We start from the raw sequence: 26171 nt of genomic DNA, 5'->3' as shown, positions 1-26171 counted from the left end.
AATACTGTAACTGGGCTCGGGTTCTGGAACCAGGCAGGAACTGTAGCAAGACTCGGGTACTGGAACCAGGCAAGAACGGTAGCAGGATTTGGGTACTGGAACCAGGCAGGAACTGTAGCAAGATTTGGGTACTGGAACCAGGCAGGAACTGTAGCAGGCAAGCAGGAACCAACCAGGCACTGTAGCAGGCAGGTGGGAACCAAGCAGGCCCTGTAGCAGGCAGGCAGGAACCAAGCAGATACTGTAGCAGGCAGGCAGGAACCAAGCAGATACTGTAGCAGGCAGGCAGGAACCAAGCAGATACTGTAGCAAGCAGGCAGGAACCAACCAGGTACTGTAGCAGGCAGGCAGGCAGGAACCAAGCAGGTACTGTAGCAAGCAGGCAGGAACCAGGCAGGTACTGTAGCAGGAATGGAGCGACGAAGCAAAGCGAGTCACTCCGGGGCACAGCGCAACAGGAAACCGGGAAGCTAACCCGTTGCAAGGCAAAGACTGGATGACCGAGGCTGGCTTATCAAGGCCACGGCGTCTGACGCCAGAAGTTGGGCGGAGTCACCACTGGCAGGAAACGGCCTAGAAAAGCGCTCAAGTGGCACGCGCGTGCGCGCCTAGGAGCCGGGCGTCCATGGGAGATCTTACAGCGGCGCAGCCCCAGCGGGGACACCGCCAAACAGGCCGCAAACCAGGCCTCTGGAAGTGGGAGCCGGTCCGGGAAGGGCCTGGCTGAGGTGCTCGCGGCAAGAACCACAACAATGTGCCCAATAAAAAGAAAGGAAAGGTAATAATTTTTAGTGTGAGTAACTTATTAAAAAAAAAAAAAAAAAGGAAAAGTAGTAATTTTTAGGGTATGTGTGCCCAATAAAAAGAAAGAAAAGATGGTAATTTTTAGTGACAGTGTGTGTGCCTGATAAAAAGAACAGAAAGGTAATAATTGTTAGGAGGTATGTGCCTGATAAAAAGGAAAGGAAATCATTTTTAGTGTATGTACCTAATAAAAAGCAAGGAAAGATATGTATTTTAAGTGTGTGCGCCAGATTAAAAAAGAAAGGAAAGGTAAGTAACTTGCTTGGAAAAGGTATGTGAAGTGTAATTGATTTGGTTCAGTCATTATGATATGATATTTCAATTGTATTGTTTTAATTGTTGTCATTATTTAAAAAGCAATAAATAAAGAATTAAAAAAAAATTGGGCTTTACATGTGTAAATGCACGTTTTGCATCTAAGTGGACTTTTGACGCTTAGGTCTGAGACATGTAAGTGTACTGTAAGTGCATAAATGGGCTTTTGAAAATTGCTATGATAATGTTATATTTATATGTATAAATCCTTTGAAAATTACCTCCTATGTGAGCACATGAGCAGCAGCACAACAGAAGAATATGTGTCTGAGCCACTGGTTGCTTCATCACTTAGCAACTTGTTCAAGAGCTGATTGGTTGGCAAGAGACTTTACCAACAGGTCAGGAATCCAGAATATATATACATGAGAGAGACAGTATCTCAAAAGAGACAGAGACAGGATGGAAACAGCCCAGAGAAAGGCAACCAAAATAATGAGGGGGTCTGCATCAAAAGCCATATGAAATGAGACTGAAGGACCTGAATATGTATACCCTGGAGGAGAGGAGAGCTAGGGGAGGTACAATGCAGACTTTTAAATTTCTGAAAGGCATTAATAATGCACAAGAATAAAACCTTTTCTGATGGAAAAAAATCTGTAGAACTAGGGGTCATGATATGAAACTCCGAGGGGATAGGAACGGTGTTAGGAAATATTTCTGCATGGAAAAGGTGATGGATGCACTATCCAATGTGTCATGAATATCCTTTCACGCCAATATTCTCCTGTTTTATGCATCATACTTATACTTCGTATTCCCTGTTAATTTCCTGTACACCCCTGTAAATATTTCAAGCCAATATGCCCCTGTCCAATATGTCATGCATATCCTTTCAAGTCAATATTCCCCTTTTTATGTATCATACCTACACTTCGTATTCCCTGTTAATTTCCCCTCCCAATACTATATCCATTGTTTCACTTTGTTACTTGTTCTCTGTAAAGCTCTTTGCTGTTTTTAGTTACCTGTAAACCGGGATGATGTTCCCAACGTATCCCGGTATATAAAAACACTTAAATAAATAAATAAATAAATAAATATCTCTTCCTGGAAGAGATGGAGAAGACAAGAAAGAAAATGAAGTTCAAAAGAGTGTCGGATAAACACAGAGGATCCATAGTAGCTAAAGGGAGTAAATGAAGAAAAGAGGTAACCTGCATGGAGAGCAGTTATTACCCTAAAAGAAATAAAATAAATGGCAGACTGGATGGACCATTTTTGCTTTTTTCCTCTGTTATTTACTGTGTTAACCAGACTTGTGGTGGGCATGGGGCCAACCAGTTAACTGGATGGAAGGGGGACTGTAGTTCAGTTTGCTCATCCCTGGTCTAGGGTGTGTTCTTCTTAGTTATTTAGGAATAATGTGGAATTTGTGTTAAAGATATTTGGCTCCAGGTCACATGATAGACCTCTCAAGGGTTAGCTTGGCATGCCTTTTTGAGCTGTTGAAATGTGCTGCACAGACAGCGCACAAGGATGTTGGGCATATAACCTGTGGGCCTATTTTGAAAAAATCCCCCAGGCTGACATTTTCTTATAATCCACCCCTGGAAAAGAGGTGTAATATTTCCAAAATTCTTTTCAGAGGCTAGAACAAAGAAACATAGAAATGACAGCAGAAAGGGGCCAAATGGTCCATGCAGTCTGCCTAGCAAGCTTATAGTAGTTTCTGCTGTGCCATGTAGGTTACCCCCATGCTTATCAGTTTCCTACACTGTAAACATCAAGGCCCTTGTTGATTGCTGTTTGAATCCAATTCTCTGTTATGCCTTGCTATTGAGAGCAATGCTGGAGTTGCATCAAAGCATCATGCTTACTGGTTAAGAGTAGTAACTGCCACATCAGCAAGTTGCACCCATACTTATTTGTTTCCCCAGACCGTAAAAGTCAGGGCTCTCAGTTGCTGTTCAAATCCAATTTCCCTCTTTCCCCCTGCCATTGAAGCAGAGAGCAATGATGGAGTTCCATCAAGAGTATGAAGGTTTATTGGTTAAGGGTAGTAACTGCCAGTCTGTGCAGATTTCCCCATGTACCCTCTTCTTCATTTCCATCCTCTAGCCTTTAGGGATCCACAGTGTTTATCCCATGACCCTTTGAAATCTTTCACTGATCTAGTCTTCACCACCTCCTCCGGAAGGGCATTCCAGGCATCCGCCACACTCTCTGTGAAGAAATATTTCCTGACATTGGTTCTGAGTTGTCCTCCCTGGAGTTTCATTTCGTGACCCCTAGTTCTACTGATTTCTTTCCAACAGAAAAGGTTTGTCAAATGTGCATCATTAAAACCTTTCAGGTATCTGAAGGTCTGTATCATGTCTCCCCTGTATCTCCTCCAGGATATACATATTCAGATCCAACGGCCTCTCCTCATAGGTCTTCTCATACAGACCCCACACCATTTTGGTTGCTATTCTCTAGACCGCCTCCATCCTGACTTTGTTCCTTTTGAGATATGGACTCCAGAATTGAACACAGTACTCCAAGTGAGGCCTCACCAAGGACCTGTACAAGGTCCTTTTTCTTACTGGTTATTCCTCTCTCTATGCAGCCCAGCATTCTTCTGGCTTTAGCTATTGCCTTGTCTCATTGCTTCATCATCTTCAGATCTCGACACTATTAACCCAAGATCCTTCTCTTGGTCCATGCACATCAATTTTTCACCCCCATCACATACAGCTCTTTTGGATTACCACACCCCAAATGCATGACTCTACACTTCTTGGCACTGAATCAGCTGCCAAATCTTCGACTACTCTTCAACTTTCTTAAATCCCTTTTCATTATCTCTACTCCTTCAGGCATGTCCATTCTATTGCAGATCTAAGTATCATCTGCAAACAGACACATTTTACCTTCTATCCCTTCCACAATCACTCACAAAGATATTGAACAGAACCAGTCCCAAAACCAAACCCTGTGGCACTCCACTTAACACGGCTTTCTCTTCAGAGCAGGTTCCATTTACCATTACGCTCTGTCTCCAACCAGTCAACCAGTTTGTAATCCACGCCACAACCTTGGCACTCGCTCCCAAGCTTCTCATTTTATTCACAAGCCTCCTATGCAAGACGGTATCAAAAGCTTTGCTGAAATCCAATTAGATCACATCGAGCGCTCTTCCTCGATCCAATTCTCTAGTCACCCAATTGAAAAAATCAATCAGATTTGTCTGACAGGACCTTCCCCTGGTGAATCCATTGCTGCCTCAGTTACAGCAACCCACCAGATTGTAGATAGTTCACTAACCTTTCCTTCAGCAGAGCTTTCATTAATTTTCCCACTACCGAGGTGAGGCTAACTGGTCTGCAATTTCCGGTTTCCTCTCTGTTACCACTCTTGTGAAGTGGGACCACCATTGCTCTTCTCCAATCCTGCGGCACCACTTCCATTTCCAGGGTTCTATTGAACAGGTCCTTCAATGGATCCGCCAGCACATCTCCGAGCTCTCTCAATATCCTGGGGTGTATCTCATCTGGCCCCATGGCCTTGTCCACTTTCAGTTTGCCTAGCTCCTCTCATACATTCTCTTCTGTAAATTAAGTTTTGTCTACTCCATCCCCATCTATGGTCTTATTAATCAGCAATGGTCCTTCACCAGGGTCTTCTTTAGTGAATACCGAACTGAAGTTCCGTATTTAATATTTCTGCCATTTCTTTGTCACTTTCTACACATTGCTCCTTGTCACCTTTCATTTTTACTATACCTCTTCTGACCTCCCTTCTTTCACTGATATATCTGAAAAATGTTTTGTCTCCTTGCTTTACCTCTTTGGCAATCCTTTCTTCCACTTGACTTTTTGCTTTCCTTATTTCTTTCTTCATCTCCCTCAGTTTTAACATATATTCTTCCCTGTGTACCTTCTTTGGGGATCCTTTATACTTCTTGAATGATGTTCTTTTGCCTTTATTTTTTCAGCCACCTCCTTAGAGAACCAGATCTGTTTCTTTTTCCTCTTACTCTTGTTTCTTTTTCTAACATATAGATTTGTTGCCTTTGTAATAGCTCCTTTTAACTTGGCCCGTTGTTCCACCGCACCCATTTTCTCCCTGTCTTCCAGTTCTTCCTCCATGTCCGTCCCTTTTTGACAAAGTTTGTATTTTGAAATTCAAAACTCAGGTCTTTGTGTGACTTCTCTGTGTCCCATTCGCAAAACTGAACCATACCATCTGATGATCACTGGTGCTCAGGTGAGCCCCTACCCAAACATTAGAGACATTAGCAACAATAAGGAAAAACAAGAAAGAATAATGAGGAAAAGTATATTGAAAAATTATCAGAAAAATCAGCAGTGGCAGAGAGAGAGAGAGAGAGACAGCTAACATTCTTTCACCTTGGCAGAAGAAAAACAACTGAGGAGACTCGCTTGGTGGCAGCTTCGCAGGAACACCTGGGTATACTTGAGAGCATGTTCTGCATCAGCGCTGTCCAATCATGTTACCCACTTGTGTGTCTGAATTCAATCTTGCTTATCCATGGAGAAAGTCTTTTACCCCACATAATATACAGCATTGCTACCATTCTCATGACCTAAACCTTTAAATGAGACATTAATAAATGAAACAGATCATTTGAGACTCACAGCTTCTATTTTAATCTTCTAACTGCTTCCTCCAGCCTAAGGAATGGCAATGAGGAATTAACACCAGCCAAGACCACAGTACTAAGTCATGTTGTCATATTTTGGATTGTTAAATCTAAACTTACAGAAACTCCTCTATAACCTGGCCCTTTGGAAGCTGATGTGCTTACTAAACTCACCCAATGTCTCTTAGGTGCTAGAAAAAAAGCACAGCCTGAAGGGTACTACATAAATTCACTTTCAATGTACTGAAAACAGGCTAGGCAAAGAAAATGTAATGTGGTTAAAAACTTAAGAAAATGACATCACAAGTAAACTGGACTGTAGTGCCACAGTGTTGTGTCACAGCAGGCAGAGGAAGAATAAAAGAGACAATCATTTCCAGTTAGTATCATGGCGTTAATGGGGGTCATCAATGTTCAAAGAAGGGATCTCCTCTATAGTTACACTATAGGGGTGTAAGGAGAGCAAAGCCCAGGAGGTCACAAGGATACAGGGGAACCTCTCTATTGTTACAGTACAGGAGTGAGAGTGGAGCAGAGACCAGGTGATAGGGACAGAGGGAACTATTTTTATTGTATAAAGAGCTCAGGGACATTGGGGCGCTCCTCTGTTAGTACAGTGATACAGTGTAGGGATAAGAGAGGAGCAGAGCATAGGTAACAGGAACATAGGGGATCTCCTCTATTGTTACAATATAGAGATGAAAGGGAGTAAATCCCAGCACAGGTTAAGATACAAACTCCATATCTTTTTTTTGCATCATGGATGATGTAAAAGCCAACCAACCCTGTTCCCCTGCTTAGTTAGAGCATGCTTCTCTCCCAGGACTCACCGAGTCAGAGCTGGTCTCCTCTGGTAGCTGCTTTCTCTGAGAGGAGATGGGAGCAGGCTGGCTGATAACTACCTTCTGTGATGGCTCTCGGAGACAAGCAGCTGTTTGTTCTGTGGCTTGCTGGTTATCACACAAGCCGTAGGGGTGAACTCGCATGTCCTCAGGGCTCTCGTCTTCAGAATCTGTGGTAATTGGAGAATCTAAATCCAGGCCAGTGAAGAAGGGCAAAATATTTTAAAGTCTGCATTTAACTGCCAAATCCCTGAACTAATCTAACGTCAAAATGCTAGTATCACTGTAACTGCCCCATAAATAGAGAGCCCTATGTCTGAGCTTTCCAGTGTTGGGGCCATTGGTTTATGTAATATATATATTTCCAATGACATAATTATTAAAAAATGATGCCCATGATAACCTGGCACTCATACTGAAGGGGGTTAGACTAATAGCACAGTCTTGAATGATAACCAAACAAGTGGACAAGAGTGTGTGATATGTATGTGTATATGTGGTAAGTGTGCATGTGTGGGTTTCTGTGTGTGCATATGGTATAAAAGATGCACATTTCCCAAAATTGACAGAGAAAATAAATGACTTTTCCTAAGAATGAGCAGGGTACACTTAGTAAATCCTGGGGGGAAACAGAAGAAAGCAAGATTGCTTACCTGTAAACAGGATTCTCCATAGATAGCACGATGAATTAGCCATAATGTGTGGGCAATGTCATCTGATGGCACCAAAATGGAGCCAGATCTCAGTAAAAGTCTTACTGTGCATGCACAGGAATTTCTGCATGTGCATGCTGCCTTGTGAACCTCTCAGTCTCTTCCAGACCTTTAGATTTAACAAGGTAGTCGACACTCCAGAGAGGTGGATGCGTATTAAGTATGGTTGATTTATCTTGCAATGTACAGAGAATTGTATTACAGGGAAATAAACTTGCTTTCACTGTCGACAAGCAGGCATGAATCAGCCAGAACATGTGTAGAGTCCCCAAGTTGAAGGTTGCAAGGTGGCTACTGACAGACATTTCTTACCCCACCTCAGAGTGGACTACTGGGTGAACAGGCTGCGCAGAACTGCTTGTCCAAAGTTACTGTCACATAGGAACATGCTATCCATATAGTGGCAGGACAGGAAGGTGTTAACAGATGATCCAGTAGCAGCTTTGAATAGGTCTTCAATGGAAGTGGCTCTGAGATCAGCTACTGAAATCACCATGGCTCTCACTTGATGAGTCTTGACAGAGTCTAAAATCGTAAACCAAGCAGCAAGGGCATGATACAGTCTGCTGGCCAATTAGACAGAGTTTGTTTGCAACTGCCCTTCCCAATCTATTCAGATTAAAGGATACAAAAAGTTAAGACAATTAATGGCAAGGTGAGTACTTTTTAGATAATATACCAGGGCTCTCTTACAGATCAAGAGGGAAGAGCCCGTTCTTTGTGCACATGCAGTCTTAGAAAGAATGTGGGTAGCACAATAGCTTGGTTTATGTGGAAAGTGGACACCACTTTTGGAAAAGACTTAGGTGAGTACACAACAATCCTACTGTAAAAATAACTGCAGGCATGGTGAATATGAAACCAGAGCCTTTAAATTTGCTTACTCTTCATGCTGAAGTGACAGATAAGATACTTTAAGTCTACAGGCTTGAGAGGCTCGAAGGGAGGTTTCATGAGTTGAACTAGGACTATGATGAAGCCCCAAGGCACTTGAGATTTACTGACCAGTGGCTTAGAATGCCGGAGACCTTTCATGAATTAAGATACTAAAGGGTGGAGAGAGATCAGTGTTTCTTCCACTTGCTGATACGACACAATGGCGTTGAAATTAACCTTGACTGAAAAGATGCTGGGGCTTGAGGACAAGAAGAACAGATATTGAAGCAAGCCCCTTGGGCCACAAGAGAAAAGATCCAGCTGGTTGGTCCCACACCATGTCGAGAATCTCTTCCACTTGAAACTGTAGGATATTCTGGTGGAAGGCTTCCTATCTGAAATCAGCACATTCTCCACATCCTTAGGAAGAAATAAGGCAGACAGTACTGTGCATTCAATATCAACGCTATAAGGGTCAGTGATGGCAAGTTTAGGTGGCAGAGCCTGCAGTCTTCTTGTATGATGAGAGTCAGAGTTATCCCCAAGGGAATCGGAGATGGACTGCACTTGCCATGCCCAGACTGGTGCCATGAGGTTTACCCTCACCTTCTCATGAAGGACCTTCTGGAAAGTCTTGGCAATGAGAGGGATTGGCAGGTACACACACAGAAGACTGACGCTCCATTATAGCACAAAAGCATCATGAGATTATCTGTAGTTGCTTGGATGCATGGAGCAGAACTCCTCCACCTTCCCATTGTCCTCCGAGATGAACAGGTTGTTATGGCTGTGATGCAACAAAGGAACAAGTCATTCATGACCTCTTGATCCAAGGACTATTCCTGTGGAGACAGTCCTCCAGCATATTCTTGGCTACCAAAAATTAGGTCTCCTGGAAATGTGAGCTGTGATGACTGGCCCATGATCAGATTTGTAGAGCCTCCTAGCAAAAGGCATATTTATTTATTTATTTATTTATTTATTTATTTGTAGGTTTTTATATACCGACAACCGTTTGCACATCGTGTCGGTTTACAGATAACTTAAAACTTTTTGGCAGTGTCATTACATAGAACTTTGAGCCCATGCTTCCTTGTTTGTTTACACAGAACATGACCACCTAGTTGCCCTTTTGGATCGAGATGCTCTTTCTTAAGAGAAGGTGGGAGAAAGTCCTAGGTGCATAATGGAGGGCTCGCAGCTACAGAAGGTTGATTTGCAGTTGAATTTCTGCTAAGGACCATGATCCTTGAATTCAAATGATACCGGTGTCCACTCTCTACCCTCTGGTAGAGGTGTCAGTGTACAGGATCACTTGATGCGCTGGAAAACATAGAGGCCCATTGTTAAAATCTTTAGGTCATCACCCACTTGAGGGATGTTTGCATCTTGGGAGGTAAAGATCTGGTGGAACAAACATTGGGACAATTGATCCAACTGGCTTTGGAAGGCCCAAATAAGATCCTGCATGTATAGATGAGTCAAAGGAACCATGTGCTCTGCTGCAGCCATATGACCTAGAAGAACCAGTAGAAGTATAGAGTCTAGGCCTTTCCCTAGGTTTTGGGCTAGTCCAGCTACTGCACCACACTGTTATAATGCACTCTGTGTTGAAGTGGGCGAAGCACACTTGGGATCACTAACTCACCTCCTGGAAAGGATCCAAAGGCATTGGATAATTTGGGAAGAAGGTCTTCCAGAAATTCATGCTTAGCACTCAGATTATGGCATTGGGACCCACTGTAGAAGAGACCTTACTAAGCCAATCAAAACTCCAGCTTTATGACAGGAAGAAATGCCTGCTCTATCCAGGCTCCTATGAACTGTACCTTTGGGACAGGATCAAGTTGGATTTTGATAAATTGATCAGAACCCCAGGACCTGGAGAAGCTGGATGGTCATCCTGAAGGTTTTGAGAACTCCTGCCAGAGACAGGCACATCAACTAATTATTCAGATATGGTAACATTCACATTTTTCTGCTGACAAAGTTTTGTGGCTATGACTGTTAGACATTTCATGAAAACTCCAGGTCTACTGAAAGAGCAAATGGAAGTAAATTGTATTGTTAATTCACATCCTTCACTACAAACCTGAAGAACGTTTGATAAGCAGGTTGAATGGGAATATGTGCATAAACAAATTTCAGATCAAGAGCGCACATCCAATCCCTCAGCTGAATGAAAGGCGAAAATCATGAGGAGGGACTTCATCTTGAACCTCTCTCAGGCCAACAATCCATTCAGCTTTTGTAAATCTAGGAAAGGCTTCAATCTCCCTGACTTCTTGAGGATTAGAAAGTACAGGGAATAGAATATATGGCCAAATTCCTAAGGTGGGACAAGCTTGATCGCCTTCTGTTGAAGAAGAGATGCTACTTTCAACTGCAGCTGAGCAGACAGGGTCAGAACAAAGACCAAATTCTATTGGACTGGCAAAGGTGAGAAAAGTGCAAGTGGTAGCCATATTCCAAACTTTTTAGGATCCAGCTTCTTTGGTGATATGGATCCACTCTGGAAGGAAAGACTGGATCCTTTCCCCCACCAAAAGAGGTGGACAAATGGACCTTAGGAATGTCAAAAACTGGACCCAGGCTTAGGCTGCTGATGCCTCTCTCTCGGTTGACCTCTAGTGGGCAGCTATTGTGGCAGAGTCAGAGTAACTCGATGACATTGAAAAGACCAGAAGGAGCATCTCTGGAAAAATGAGTGCTTGTAGTCTGTTAAGAGATGTCTGGTCTCCTGCTGCTGCAGACAGAGATTGTTGGATTGATGCTCCTTAAGTTTTCTCTTTTACAAGGCACACTCGCCTTGTCCCTGTATAAGTTTTCTCTTTTACAAGGCACACTCGCCAGTTGGTCATGTACATCTTCACAACCACATGAGCCTTCTGGCTTCTATAGAAACAGACGAGGTTCTGGACACAGTATTGAAGGCTTCTCAATACTGTGTCCAGTAAGTGGACACAGTATCGAGTGGATAAGATGCTTCTCACACTCCTCTCCATGTTTCAAAACTAAGTGAAATTCCACATACCCAGGGCCTAATGACTGACAAAGATTTCAATTTTTGCACATGCTCATGTAAATACCGCACTATGAACAACTGATGAGCCGCTATCTGAGTGCTAAGCATGGATTTCTGGAAGACCTTCTTCTAAATGTATTCAAAAGCATTGGATCCTTTCCAGGAGGTCCGCTAGAGTGATTCTGGGTGTAAGTCACCCACTTCAACACCAACTGTATCATAACACAGTGGCGGAGTAGCTGGACTATCCCAAAAACTGGGAAGGCCTGGATTCTGTATTTCAATCTTTCAGGCTACTGGAAGACATGATATTGGATCTTGTCACATCCTCATTGGTAGATCCTTGAGGAGGCTATGTATTGGGATGGACATGGAGTCTACTGAAAGTTGGAGAAACATCCATTCTCAGGTCCTGCTCCTTCCTCACACTGATAGACAATGTCTTCACTAACATATCTAGTCTAGAAAGAGGGAGTAGCTGAGATCTTCTGGAGGAGATGTATGCTAGCAAATCCAGCAGGAGATATGAAAGAATTTCCGTAGAATCCTCCTCACCTGACTGACGGATGATATCACCCAAGTGTTATGGCTTATTCATGCTTGCTTGTCAATGGAGAAACAGGTGTAGCAGCAAAATATGAGGTATCCTATCACTAGGTCAGGAATGTAAGGAAGCCAGTGTTTTAAGGCATTTATTCAGGCAACTGAGATTCAGCAAGTTAAACCTCTTTTTTTCAAAAGTTTCTCTCACTAACTGGCTAAATTTTCCCCTCTAATTTCACAAGGCAGTCAAACTTAGCTGGACAAAAAATCCATCTCAAGGTTTCCAGCTTTTATGTTCAAATCTTTTTTATTAGGAACACTGAGGTCCATATTCAGATACAGTCCGGCTAGCAAAGTTAGCCGAATAAACTGTATTATTGAATATAGCTGGCTATCTTAAAATTAACTATATCTCTTAACTTTAGGCCAGCTCTTTAGCCTGACCAGACTTACTAGCTAAGTCATCCAACTAACTCTGGAATATTGGAGTTAGCCGGTTAACACTGCTGGCTAATTCAACGCCTCCTAGTTACACCCTCGGAACTCCCCTAATTTAGCTGGCTAAATTCTAGCCTCCTAACTTATTAGCCAGCTAGAATTTAGCTGGATATGTGCCCAAATATTCATTTAGCTGACTAACTTCTGAGTTAGCTGGCTACATGCTTTTGAATATAGACCTCAGTATAACAGATGAACATGCTGGCTGGTTGACTCTTCTCAGCCCCATGATAGAGCAAGAACAATCAATAAACATTTAATTATACAATCCTGCATGCAGATTCAGATAACTTTTTTGGCATGACATTTTTACATGTCTTGCCAACCTAATAAACAGAAAGATTAAAATAAAAGGGTAAGAGAAGAAAGAAAAAAATTACATTATAGTAATAAGTTAAGGTACAGGTTAATAAAAGTATAGAATCAGGGATATGTGACCTTCAGTAACTATCCTCTTCTCAAACATAAGATTCAAAGCACAAGATTTAAGATTTGGGCAAAAAAAGTGCAAGAATTCAGCAATTGTGCTTTGCACAATTTTGAAACCACTCATATTTTGTCCAGTGATTTAATTTCCTGTAATTTCAGGAAGAGAAAAAAATTCCAACAAAACATTTTGTGCATGCAAAAACTTGTACAAAAAAGGATCAGTCTGGTGGCTCAGTGGCAGTGCTGTGCGCTGACATGGGGAGGGTCCCTGGTTTGATTCATAGTTTGGGGTCTTCCATATCCCAAGCTGGAGGCTCCAGTCCTCAGGTCTGTTCCTGCAACGATCAGATTAGCAACAGTTGAGGGGGGTGTGGGGTTTCTATTAAAATAGGGGAAAACTCTCCAGGTAGTTGTGAATGAAGGCTCTTAGTACCAGGATCATGGCCCTAGTTCCAAATGAGCTGGCAGAAAGGAGGAAATACTGAGCTAACCACACCCCCCAAAATCTGTACAAAAGAAAAGCTATGGAAACTTTTACCACAAAAGCCTAAATTTAAAGACTGGGCAAAAATTCCACAGCAGCTTGTTTGTTTGCACAATATTTTTCTGTCCAGTTTTTTTTCCCAATTCAGAAGTTGCAGGAAATTAAATCCTTAGGCAAAAGATGTGTTATTACAAAACTGGGCCAGCAAAATGATTTTCAGGATTTTTTTTTTTATATCTTATTGTTGTCACTTAAAAATTCAATCTGGCTCTAAGCTCTTTAGAGTGGAGACAGCCTCGAGGGGAGTGGAGGGATCAAGTGAAATTGTCATGCTAAAATAGTTATCTGAATCTCAGTCTGTAATAATTGAGCAAAGCCTCTAATCCAGGCTTAACCAAAAGCAAAATAAACTACATTTTTTTGCCGAACTACTGGTCTCTGAGCTATATGATTTTATTAAAGAGTACAGTATGGAGTACACTTTCAAAGAGAAGCATGTGTGCACATGACACCTCAGGAGGGGAAATAATCAAACCTGGGCCCTTTTTACCCATGGGGTTTGTACCAAAATTAAGCCCAATGAAAAATTACCAGCAGAGATTTGCTTTCTTTAGGCCGAATTTTCAAATGGCTGCGCGCGTAAAAATGAGCACTTGTGCGCGTAGCCGGACCTATGTGCGTGCCGCACGCATTTTCCTAAAGACCCAGCCACACGCGTAAGTGCCGTTATGCGTACAAGTGGCGGGTCCTGAAATAGGGGCAGATTGGGGGTTGTGGTCTGGAGGCCGGCTGGGACAATGGGCATTAGCCGCTGTCCCGGGGACGTGCGCGTTGGCAGCCGGCCGGCGCGTGGAAACTGCTTCTGCTCTGGAGTAGCAGTAAGTGGTGAGATAAAACAATTTCGGTTAGCTAGGTAGAGGTTAGGGGTCAGGGTGGAGAAGGGAAAGGGAAGGAAGGTTAGGCAGAGGGGCAGGGAAGTTCCCTCCCAGTCCACTCCTAAACTGGACATCTAAATGGAGGAACATAAGAACATAAGAACATGACATACTGGGTCAGACCAAGGGTCCATCAAGCCCAGCATCCTGTTTCCAACAGTGGCCAATCCAGGCCATAAGAACCTGGCAAGAACCCAAAAACTAAGTCTCTTCCATGTTACCGTTGCTAATAATAGCGGTGGTTATTATCTAAGTCAACTTAATTAATAGCAGGTAATGGACTTCTCCTCCAAGAACTTATCCAATCCTTTTTTAAACACAGCTACACTAACTGCACTAACCACCTGGTGCAGTAATGTATGGGTGATTTATGTACTGAAAACTAATCAAATGCATCCAATTATAAAGCCATGCTCCTTAGCTGTCCATGATTTTTGGAGGCCTAACCTTAAACATCTATCCTTATGTGTATACTCATTTCACTGAAAAACCTTCAAATATAGACCTGATCAATTTGGATCTATTTACTGTATCCCCCACTCTTACGTAGATGCACGGATGAAAAGACAGCATTGCTATTAAGCGCCAAAGGCTCAGCATGGACCAGTGATCTCTCCATTTTAACTTTATATACCAGCACTCTGGAAGTCAGAACAGATGAGAAAAACAATCTGCTTTGACGAATAATTTGAAGAAAGATCAGTTTACATCCAGATCTCTTGTGCATATTTTTTGCATCTAAAAAAAATTAATTTTCCATAATGAAATAAAAGTCAACCAACAAGTGATACCTTTATACTGGACTAGCTTAAGCCATCTGTGATTAGCTTTCCAGAGCTTTGCTCCCTTCATCAGGGGGTCAGTGCAGAAAGAGCTGGTGTTGATAGAACATACAAGTAAATTAAAGATTGCATTACGATGTTGGGAGTTTGTTTTCAAAGCTGTAAAAGTTGTCAGAGCATGAGGGGATGGGATATGCTTGGGAGGTGAAGGAAACAATCAACTGAATATTCAGCTATAGAGGCAGCTTTGAAAACAAACAATTACTTCATGACACCCAGAGCCAACTGGTCTGTATTACCTTTGATGCCACAAATGACACTGCAAGTAAACACTGCACAAAGAAATCAAATCCCACCACACACAAAACAATTTGTGATACTGTTTGGAACATGACTACTCCTGGGAGTTTTGCAAGGGAAGAACAGCAGAGGCAGTCTCCTGCCTCTCGAAGGCTCTTAGTGTTGGGTGGCAGGCTCCGTTTATGACTATAGCTCAAAGCTCATACAAACCTGAGGCCGAGGCCGTGGCGGTTGCAGCAGCATTCTCCTCACTCGCTGCAGCCTCGATCCACTTCTCATCTGCAACCTTCTCCAGCCTCTCCTCCAGCTTCTTCACATAGTCCTGCAGCACCTGAGACGAGAGGAGGAGGAGGAGGGAAGCGTGTCACCATTCACGGAGCAGAGAACAGAGGAAAGCAGGAGGAGGAGTGTTTTGAGTTTTTTTTGCCTCACCTGCTTTTCCTCTTGAAACTGCTCCTTTTCCATCTGCGCAACCTTCAGAGCCGAGCGAAGCTCCTTCAGCTCCCTCCGGCCTTCCAATAACTGGACCTGGGTGTGCAGGGGAGAGGAGGAGAGTGAAAGCATCAGTCTCCGTTTCCATATGGAAGGCCGAGTTGCTAGGTGCCCAGGACATCTGGAAAAGGGCTAAACACAGTGGCCTAACTGCTTATGCTAAAAGGACAGCGGTCTAGGCTCCAGCTTCCTTCTGCTTGCCTAATAGCTCTCTCTATATCAGGGGTCGGGAACCCATGGCTCGTGAGCCAGATATGGCTCTTTTGAGGGCTGCCCCCCCCCCCCGCGGCCCGGAAGAGGAAGTGTGATCTTACATAAAATGCACACATTTACTTGTATTTAGTTTTAAACATATTGTATGGCTCTCATGGAATTACATTTTAAAATATGTGGCGTTCATGGCTCTCTCAGCCAAAAAGGTTCCTGACCCCTGCTCTATATGGTAATCTAAGACAGCATTTTTCAAGTTTGTACATGAGTACCCCCTAAACACTCTGGTTTTCAGAATATCCACAATGAATATGTAAAAGATCTGCATGCAAATGTGAATCACTGGAGTGGAGAACTATTATTTAGCATGCTCAAGCGGGTAGCTCGAGGGTGTTAGGCTAGAATAGGATTTAGATTTTACTACTTAAGGAACTCACCTCAAAATAAATAAATTATAGAAATGAAAATAAAAATAAAGAAATAAAAAACTTTCTGCTATTTTGTTTTTATTTATAGAGAGCTGAACTGTCAAGTGCTGCTGGCAAATTTCAGCTTTTAACTTGCTATATACATAAGTGTATTTTAAATGTAACATTACATATTTAAATTCAGTAACCACAAAATGTAGCAATGCAAACAATCAACAATAATATATATATTTTTTTGTTTCCCTACATCTTTACAGAATAAAACACTATCATAAACAAAATAATTGGAAACGGTTCCCAATAACGTTTAAAGAAATAGCCTCAAGAATTACACTCAGTTAATATTATTTTGTGTCCTATACTTTGCTTATCAATACTGTTATGTATGGTATCTTAATTTTTCAATTAAGAATTGATTCTTTGTGTTTATTTTTATTTTTCCGATGCATTAGAGAAGATTTCTGTGAACCATGGATTCAGGGAAATATCTTCTTATATGTGTTTTTAAGTCTAATGTGTGTCTCAGTCTCTATTACAGTGAGTCGGTGTGCAAGGGGATGGTAACTTTTAAACAGCTGTGCAAACGGCTTGTGCTAATGGATGCAGCCATTTTATAACACACACACGTATGATATAAAATAGGCTGTTGGCTCGTACATGCGCGCACAATTTTTTTTTTTTATAAATAACAGTCTTATTAGTTTTCAATAAAAACAAAACAATTCCAATAACGGCATATGAACACCAATAATACAAGCTTAGTTACCCACTTAGCAATAGTATGATAAAATCAAGTCTTACTCCCTCCAACCAGCCAAACCCCACCCCTAACCCACCAGCAGAAAGAGCCAATACAAATGGAAGCAAAAGGAAAAGGAAAGGAAAATTAGCCCATTTGTTGTGATATAACCCTTTTATCAAATGGATCCCAAATGTTCATATATTTCTGCTCCTTGTCTTTACATATGGACGTTAACTTCTCCATATATTGCAAAGTTCTCAATTTACCCACCACCATGCTTAGAGGATGCATTTCCTCCCTCTTCGACCACGCCGACACTTCACACCGTGCAGCTATGGCTATAAAAGTCAATAATTTCTGTTGCTAATTGTTAAGGGTTGGATCTGGTGTATTTAATAACCAAACATCTGGCATGAATGAAGTTCTCACCCCCAGCATACTTTCCACCACCTTCCTAATTTCTCCCCAAAATGTAATCGCGTTTGGACACAGCCACCACACATGTAGGAATGAGCCCACCCACGAAGGGTTCAATACTGAGAGCAAACAGCAAGGGGGAGAGAGGACACCTCTGCCTCGTGCCTCTCCTCACCAAAACATTTTCTGTATAGTCCCCATTAATCTTTATGCAGACCCCAGGTCTTCTATACAGCTCCTTAACCCAGGTCAAGAAATATCCTGCCGGCCCCATTTTTTCCATAACTGTGAACAAAAAAGGCCAATCAACCTTGTCAAATGCTTTTTCTGCATCAACAGCGAATAGTACTGAAGAAAGATGACCTTCCCTAGCCACATGAATCAAATTTATAATCTTTCGCACATTATCCACTGTAGTTCTCCCCGGCTTGAAACCAGCCTGATCAGCATTAATAATTCCCCCGATCACAATTCTCAATCTTTAGGCCAAAATTTTGGCCAGCAAGTTAAGGTCAATATTTATCAGAGAAAATGGCCTATAGGATCCACACAATGGTTGGGAGAATTGTAATGCCTGCCACATTTACCAAGGGTAACAAATGTCCCCCATCCCTAATTGCAGTGAACATTTTGACTAGGGGAAACTAATAAATCTTTATATATTTTTTTATAAAACAAGGGAGTAAATCCATCAATTCCTGGTGCTTTCCCTAACTTAAGCCCCTTAATTGCTTTCAAGGGACGATATAGGTCTCCCCAGTATTTCCCTCACCTCTGAATCCACTTTAGGCAAAGTCATCCTATCTAAGAAAGATTCCATCTCTTCCTTAGTTACCTTAGTCTCTTCTCAATATAAGTCATCATTAAATTGGACAAACCTAGATCTTATGGCTTCATTCTTCAATATCAAGAGCCCTTCCTTATCTTTAATCCTTACAATTTGAGTTTACATAAATTTATCCTTCAGTTTTAAGGCTAGAAATATATTCGCTTTATTACTGAATTCATATGTTTGTTTGATCTGATCCAAATTGTAAACCACACTATCCATGTCTAATAGACGTATCTTGTGTTTGATGTCATCCAACTTACCCACAGCTAGAGTACCAGGGTGTGCTTTATATTGTTGCTCTAGGGTCCCCAGATTCTGTAGTAGCAACTGCTTCTCTTTACTTTTTTCCTTTTTGTTGAATGGGCCCACTGCTATCAAGTTCCCTTGAACTACAGCTTTTAGACAATCCCACAAGATCAACAGTGATATTTCTGCAGTATCATTAATAGCTAAGTAGTCCACAATACATTGTTTTATCTTACCACCATAAACTTCATCTTTTAGTAGACAGTCATTCCACCTCCAAAAATGTTGACCCATATCTCTAACCTTTAATGTAATTTCCCACCACACCAGGGCATGATCTGACCATGTTATACAATCAATATCCGACCCACAGTTTCAGAAATTAATCTTTTTTCAACAAAGAAGAATATGAATTCTGGAATATGAATTGTGAGGACACGAATAGAAAGTATAATTTCTACTATTAGATTGAAGTAACCTCCATACATATACTAATTTCCAATTCTCTACCAGCTTTTTAAGGGACAATCTATCTCCCCTTGAAGCTATACCAGCTCCAGAAGAGCTATCCAGTGAGGGTATTCTGGAAAGATTAAAACCTCCCCCACTACTTGCATCCTCCAGCAAAATGCATTGTTTATTAACCTCATCCAAAGTTATCCTTTGGGCTACATTAGGACAATATATATTAACTAAAGTGAACATCTTATTGTTTAAATCTAACTGCACTATTATATATCTCCCCCCCCCCCAATCCCTCTTAATCACTATTTCCCAAAACAGTACATTCTTAGAAATAAGAATTCCAACCCAACTATACCTATTTCCTGGAGAATTAGAAGCAAGAAACTGATGAAGAAACAGTTTTGAAGAGAATAAACACTCATCCCTCTTCTGCAAGTGTGTTTCTTGTATAAATACCACCACTGTTTGCAATCTTATTAAATCCCGGTACAATAGCTGACATTTAAATGGAAAACTTAGTCCTTTTACATTAAGAGACACAAATTTAATCCTGGACATATCAACATATTATACTCCCCCCTCCTCCACCCTATCATCAGTCAGAATCCTACCCTATTCCTTCCCTCCAGTCAGACCTAACATCCACACGTCTATTCCCTTCCTGCAGGTACTATAATTCTGCCACTTATTCCCAAACTGAGTGCCCTTCCTGCTTCCCTTTACCCATTTTCCTATCCATGTCCACGCAATTTTACATGGACATGCGCATGTGTGCACAAATGCTGCCTCTACCGTATAAGTGGGGGGATTTTGGTACATACATGCACCAATGCAATTACCAGTTTCCCCAGTCCATTCAAACTTTGCCCAGTTAAAGGATAGGATTTCCTAATCCCCCCTAGTTAATAAGCCTCCTTTTACCCTTAATCCTTAAAACGTTGCTAACTTGCCTCTTTTTTTTCTTTTATTAGTTACATGCCATCCATAGCAAAAGTAAGGTTACGAGGTAGGGTACACTGACGCGTTCTTGTGCATGTAAGTACTTACTCGCAGATTTCATTGAGAAATCTAGGAATGTCCATGCCACTTATTTCTTGAAAAATGTTTGGTGTGTGTTATCTCCCGATACGCGCATACTCGTGCATGTTTTAAAACCTGCGTGATGTGCACGGCCTGACTTCTGCACTTATCTCCCAACTTCAGCATGCGAAGGGCTTTTAAAATTCGCCTTTTAGAATTCGCCTTTTAGGAGGTAATTTTCAAAGGAGTTACATATGTAACTTTAACATACTATTAACGCAATTCTCAAAAGCCATTTACTCAGGTGAAGCACACTTATGCAAGTAAAATATGTGGACAATTCAATGGCATATTTTATAGCAATTTTCAAAAGCCCACTTACTCGAGTAAAGTGCATTTACACTTAAGTTTTACGTGTGTAAATGCATTTTAAAATCAGGCCCTTTGCTTGCAAATCCCTTGCAGCAGCTGCTAGGGGCAGAGCTAGAGCTCGTAGATTTAGAATGGAGAAACAGGAACACCAGGATGATGAGTAGCTTTAGCGGTACTAAATGTGATGCTAGGGAGCGCTGTTGAAGTGTGTTGACCTACAGCACTCTTTTCTCTTGACCCTGTCATCTTTATTCACCTACTAACCTAACTTTAAGACTCAAAAAGAAAAACTAATTCTCTCTTATGTGTTTGTCTTCTGTATTTTAAGTATAGGCTGTGCGTGTGTGTCTGGATGTGTTAGTGGACAATAACTCTAAATAATAAATAAAAATAATTCACGGCCCTATCTAAATCACTGAAGGTAACTTCAGGCGAATGTACCCTTAAACTGATATGTGCTGATTCAAATATGGTGTAGTCCATAATGGAATAATAAAGCATTCATACACCTTTGCATGTATTCATTCACATTCTCTTTCTTAACTTTGTCTCTCAAAGTAATTTTATCAGCACTGGTAAATTCTTCAATAACCTTAAAATAAAGAAAAATTGTTCCATTATATATTCTCATCAGGGTTCCAATACAGAGGCTTTCTCTGAGTAATTAGAGCTTATTAGGCTTTATCATTTATGGACATACCATTACAGTTTCCCTGTCAACAAGGGCTCAAAATGTTGTACAGGATTTTCTTAGCAACAGCTGAATTATATCATCGCTCCTTTTTCTTTAGCTACAGGAAAACCAGATTGTAGGTAAAGCTCAATCCTTTTTATCTTTTATATACAGGAGGATTAACTTGATTTATCAGAATTTAGCTCTTTAAAGGATTATAAATTCCTCAATAATCTTTAGTGTCAGTACACTATGCAATATTTGTTTGCACTCCACTTCACTTGCAAGCCTCTAAAAATGCCAATAAAACATGTGGTTTGGCAATTCTTTACATTTAACTAATATTATCTTTCATACCTTTTCTAAAAGGTTGCCTAACTTTAAATACTATTTCTCATTCAATCACATGCAAGTCTCTGTTTCCTAACGGCTCGATCCAGTAAGGCCGCGGTAAAAACAGTGCGGTAGTGTCAGGCGCACCCTTCCTCCCCGCACGCACAGTTCTCTTCACTAACTCCCCAATACTCTCCTCTAATCGCCTGCAAATGCATGCCGCGGCTTTAAAGCGGTAGGGAAGGGTTATGGCCGCGTAACCCATTTTACTGTATAGGCGCTTAATACAGCGCCTATACAGTAACCTGGGTGCGCTGGTACCTGTCATTTCAAATGACATTTGAAATGACAGGTACCAGCGCCAGCGCCTGTGCGACCCCTGCGTTTCGGCGCTCAAGGCGTGACGTCACGGCATGTGACTGCCTTGAGCGCCGAAACGCAGGGATCGCACAGGCGCGCATTCATTCATCCAGGCGGAGGAGCCGGCGGCTTTCGCCGCCGGCTCCTCCGCCTGGATGAATGCGCGTCTGTGCGACCCGCCGCCCGCCGGCCGTCTCGAACTAACGCGTGTCCCCCCGCCGCCGCTGCCGCCGCCACCTGGAACAGGCGCCCACCCGCCCGCGGCCTAGATTTAACACGCGACCACCGGCCCCCCGGATCCCGCCGGCAGCCTGGACCGACGCGGCCCTCAGACAGGTATTTAAAATTTTTTTTTTCTTCTGACAGGTTTTATGTGTCCCACATCATTACATTTTCTCGATCATCTCTGTATCGCTTTTTTTTTTAATTGTGTTTTATTGTTTTTGAGTGTCTTAAGCGGTGTCGATGGATTTGTTACTAGACTCACAGTCCTAACTCCTACTAGGGGGAGGCGGTAAACTAACACGTTACGGCCGCGGCAAAACAGTGCGTTACTAATGAGATAACTTGAGCGCGCGTTACGGTATCGGAGGGGAATAGCTAATTCCTTCATTATACAGCTAATTCGTTCATTTACATGCCGGGTGCGGGAAGGGTTACGCGTCTGTTTTAAGAAGCGCTACGGACGCGCGAAACTGGAAACTGTATCGCTGATTTGCCTTACGCGTCCGAATTGTGCGCAGGGAGCTCGTTACAGACGAGAAAACTTCAACTGAATGTTACTGTATCGAGCTGTAAATTGAGTGTTTCTTTACTTTTGCTAGGCCTCAAATAAGGGCTCTAGCAATGCAGTAGCTGTGCCGTCAAGCACAGCATCAGTCAGTCTTCCTCAAGTTCCAAACTGTCAGCTAGCTTTTTTCTTAACCGTGATGTCACTGACTTAATGATGTCATTGAAAACAGTGCTGAACCTATTTAAATAGAATGTACAATCCCCCAAAATATGGCTAAAACTCTTCGAGTACATATGAATGTATCAAAAAGAAAATTCAGGGGCTAATAAAACTTTTCTAAATAAAAATGTTACAGTCTGATGGTAGGGGGAGGGGGGTTGTTGGGAGAGGGAAGGGGTTGTTTTGTTGATCACTGTGGAATGCTTTACTGCATATTCTTTGTACATGCTAACTATAGCCGCCTAACTTTAGGACAGCTCTTTGGCCTGATCAGCTGGCTAAGTCATCCAGCTAACTCTGAATATTGGAGTTAGCTGGCTAACTTAACCCCTCTCAGTTACTTCCCTAACTTAGCCAGCTAAATTCTAGCCAGTTATCTTATTAGCGGGCTAGAATTTAGCTGGATAAGTACCCAAATATTCATTTAGCTAGCTAACTTCTGAATACCTGTATCGCGTTTAAGGCCCCCAGCATCGTGTACCACCTCCAATGCAATGGCTGCCTTCAGCCACACAGTGATGCACAGCTGATGTGAAATCAGCTGATCGCAAACACCACCGCAGCCCTGCTCACTTCAGGGGGAGTGGGAGCATCAAACGGCAGCCTTATCAGCCGCTCACTCCGGCTCCTGCCTCACTGTGACCACATTCTCTTGCCACGAGAAGCTCTCCAGGCTTCTGCAGCACTTCTCTCCTTCAAGGCAGACCACCGCTTTCATTTTTTAATCACAGCTCAAAGACGCTGGGATCATGATGCTGTCTCTCCCTCCAGGCCTTATAAAAAAAAATTGTTTTAACTTGCGGCTATGTTCCCCAGGCCCCCAGAGCCCTCCAGTCCTCCTAGGCTCCCAATTATATATATTTTTTTAATTGTGCCAATTCTTTTTATGCTTCAGGGCCCCAGCATAACATTGGGCTTACTATAGCCCCTCATCACTACCACAGAGCCAGGACACAGCCCGGGCAATAGCACAGTCCCCCCCCCCTCCCCGGTAGGTAAATAATTTTATATTTATTTTTACCACATTCACATACTCTCATGCATATTCATTGTGCCTAACCAGACTGGCTTGGGTGGTACTCCAGAACCAGCTTGAGAAAGACTAGTCTAGGGTAAAGTGAAAAAGCCCTCTACATTTGTTACCAAGTCTACTCCAGTAAATAAACCTCTTCCCAGTCCCAATTATGCTGATGACATAAGCCCCTGAATAAGCATATTTCCCTAAGTCTAACTATATCTTTACACCCACTAAAGGAAAATTGGTTCTTACCTGCTAATTTTCATTCCTGTAGTACCAGGACCAGGCCAGACTCCTGGGTTTTGCCTCCCTTCCAACACATGGAGACAGAGAAAGTTTTGCAGGCACCGCCTCTTAACCCAGTGTACCACCTGCATCTCTTCAGCATTAAACAGTACCCAAGCAGAAAATACTTAACAAAAACTTGAAACCTATTAACTCTACTATATCCCCCTGAACGAGCAGAGGACAAGGAAATTAGCAATTAAGAAATATAATTAAATTTAGAATACGTCTTAAAAAGACTAATGAGAAACCTGTGCCATTTTTCAGATTTAATCAGAGTTATTAAATTATACAGATTGAGCGGAGTCTCCATAACCCATTTCCCCCACCGGGCGGGACTCTGGACTGATCTGTGGTATTACAGGAACGAAAATTAGCAGATAAGAACCAATTTTCCTTTCCCTGTATGTACCCATATCAGTCCAGGCTCCTGGGATGTACCAAAGCTTCCCTAACCTGTGTGAGACTGCGAGAGTCCTGCTCGAAGAACACTTTTACTAAAATGGTCGACATCCAGGGCCTGGATGCCCAATCAGTAGTGTCTGGCAAAGGTATGTAAAGACTTCCAAGTAACCACCCTGCAAATCTCTTGCAGCAAAACCAGTTGGCACTCTGCCCAAGAGGCTGCCTACGAAAAGGTCGTATGAGCCCTTAACCCCTCTGGGACAGGATGACCATGACAGATATAAGTGGAACCAATAGCCTCCTTCAACCAACGTGCTATAGTGGCCTTTGACGCTCTCTGACCCTTTTCAGCACCACTCAATAGCATAAAAAGGTGATCCGACAACTGGAAACTGTTAGTGACCTCTAGATACCACAACAAAGCCCTTCTGACAACCAGACGTCTCAATTCCTTAGAATGAGGCCGGAAGCTCCACTGACTGACTTAAGTAGAACGCTGAAACCACCTTCGGCAGAAAGGACAGAACCATCCTGAGCGAAACTCCGCAGTCTGAAATCCGCAAAAAGGGTTCCCTGATGACAGGGCTTGAAGCTCAGGCACCCTTCTGACTGAACAAATCGCTACCAAAAAAACTACTTTGAGAGTCGGATCTTTTATGGTGGCCCTCTTAAGAGGCTCAAATGGCACTTCACACATACCCATGAGGACCAAATTAAGGCTCCAAGAAGGACACACCTTATGAACAGGAGGGTTCAAATGCTTTGCGCCGCGAAGAAAACGCCCCACATCTGGATGCGCAGCCAGAGTTGCTCCATGAATCTTGCCCCGCAGGCAGCCCAAGGCCAACGCCTGCACTCTCAGGCTAGGCCTCTCTGTAAAAAGTCCAGAATCTGCACCACCGATGCTTGCTGAGGAATAACCCCCTACTCAGTACACCAAGACTCGAAGACTCTCCAAACCCGGACATACGTCAAGGAAGTAGAGGTCTCACAAGCTTGTAGCAGAGTGGAAATAACGTCTTCTGGATAACCTTTCTTCCTCAGTTTGCCTCCTTTCAAAAACCAATCCACTAGACAAAAGCGATCCATTTGATCTAAAAATACTGGGCCTTGCCGAAGAAGATTTGATAGATGGCCCAACCTCATGGGGCCGTCCACTGCTATCCACTGATGATTCCGGTGGATCCCAATATGTAAATACACCTCCGTCAAATCTAGGAAGCCAAGCATCGCTGTGCATCGCTGCTATGACAGACCTGAGTGTCTCCATCCGGAAACAAGGAACTTTGAGAGCTACGTTCACCTTTTTCAAGTCCAGAATTGGATGGAAAGTTCCTTCCTTCTTTGGCACCACAAAATAAATGGAATAATGCCCTGTCCCCCGCTCCTCCCAGGGAATGGAAACAATGGCCCCCAGCATCCTCAGTCTATGGATGGTCTCTTGAACAATCAGTTTCTTCCTTGGCGAAACACAGGGAGATACCATGAAAAGGTTTCTTAGAGGACGAGCAAATTCTAAAGCATAGCCTCTTTCTATCACACTTAGAACCCACTTGTCCAAGGTGATTTTGACCCCTCCTCGTAAAAAAAAAAAAAAAAAAGAGTCAACCGACTCCCGATGGCTGGGACCAAGGAGAGGGTCGGCCTCACTTCATTGCATGGATTTGGCTCTGCTGGGCCCTTGGCCAGCAGCGTCTCAGTTTGCTCTGTGTCCACAAAAGGACTGGGACCAGGACTGAGACCTCCCCGAGGTTTGTCTCTAGCCTGTGCCCGAAGCCCTGCTCTGA

General features: G+C 42.6%; 1 protein-coding gene across 1 annotated transcript in view; it reads right to left on the bottom strand.

Moving 5' to 3' along the window:
* Positions 1-26171, bottom strand: part of CALCOCO1 (calcium binding and coiled-coil domain 1) — a 167075-nt gene that overhangs the window by 31809 nt on the left and 109095 nt on the right. Inside the window, exons 11-13 of the mRNA XM_029595193.1 lie at positions 15567-15662; positions 15345-15465; positions 6538-6737 (exon numbers count right to left, since the gene is read on the bottom strand). Coding sequence (XP_029451053.1) covers positions 6538-6737; positions 15345-15465; positions 15567-15662 — 417 coding nt within the window. The remainder of the gene's footprint in view (positions 1-6537; positions 6738-15344; positions 15466-15566; positions 15663-26171) is intronic.

The sequence above is a fragment of the Rhinatrema bivittatum genome, chromosome 3 (genome assembly GCF_901001135.1).
Source record: "Rhinatrema bivittatum chromosome 3, aRhiBiv1.1, whole genome shotgun sequence".
Classification (NCBI taxonomy): domain Eukaryota; kingdom Metazoa; phylum Chordata; class Amphibia; order Gymnophiona; family Rhinatrematidae; genus Rhinatrema; species Rhinatrema bivittatum.
Note: the sequence above shows the minus strand (reverse complement) of the source record. Positions and strands in the feature narration are given on the sequence as shown.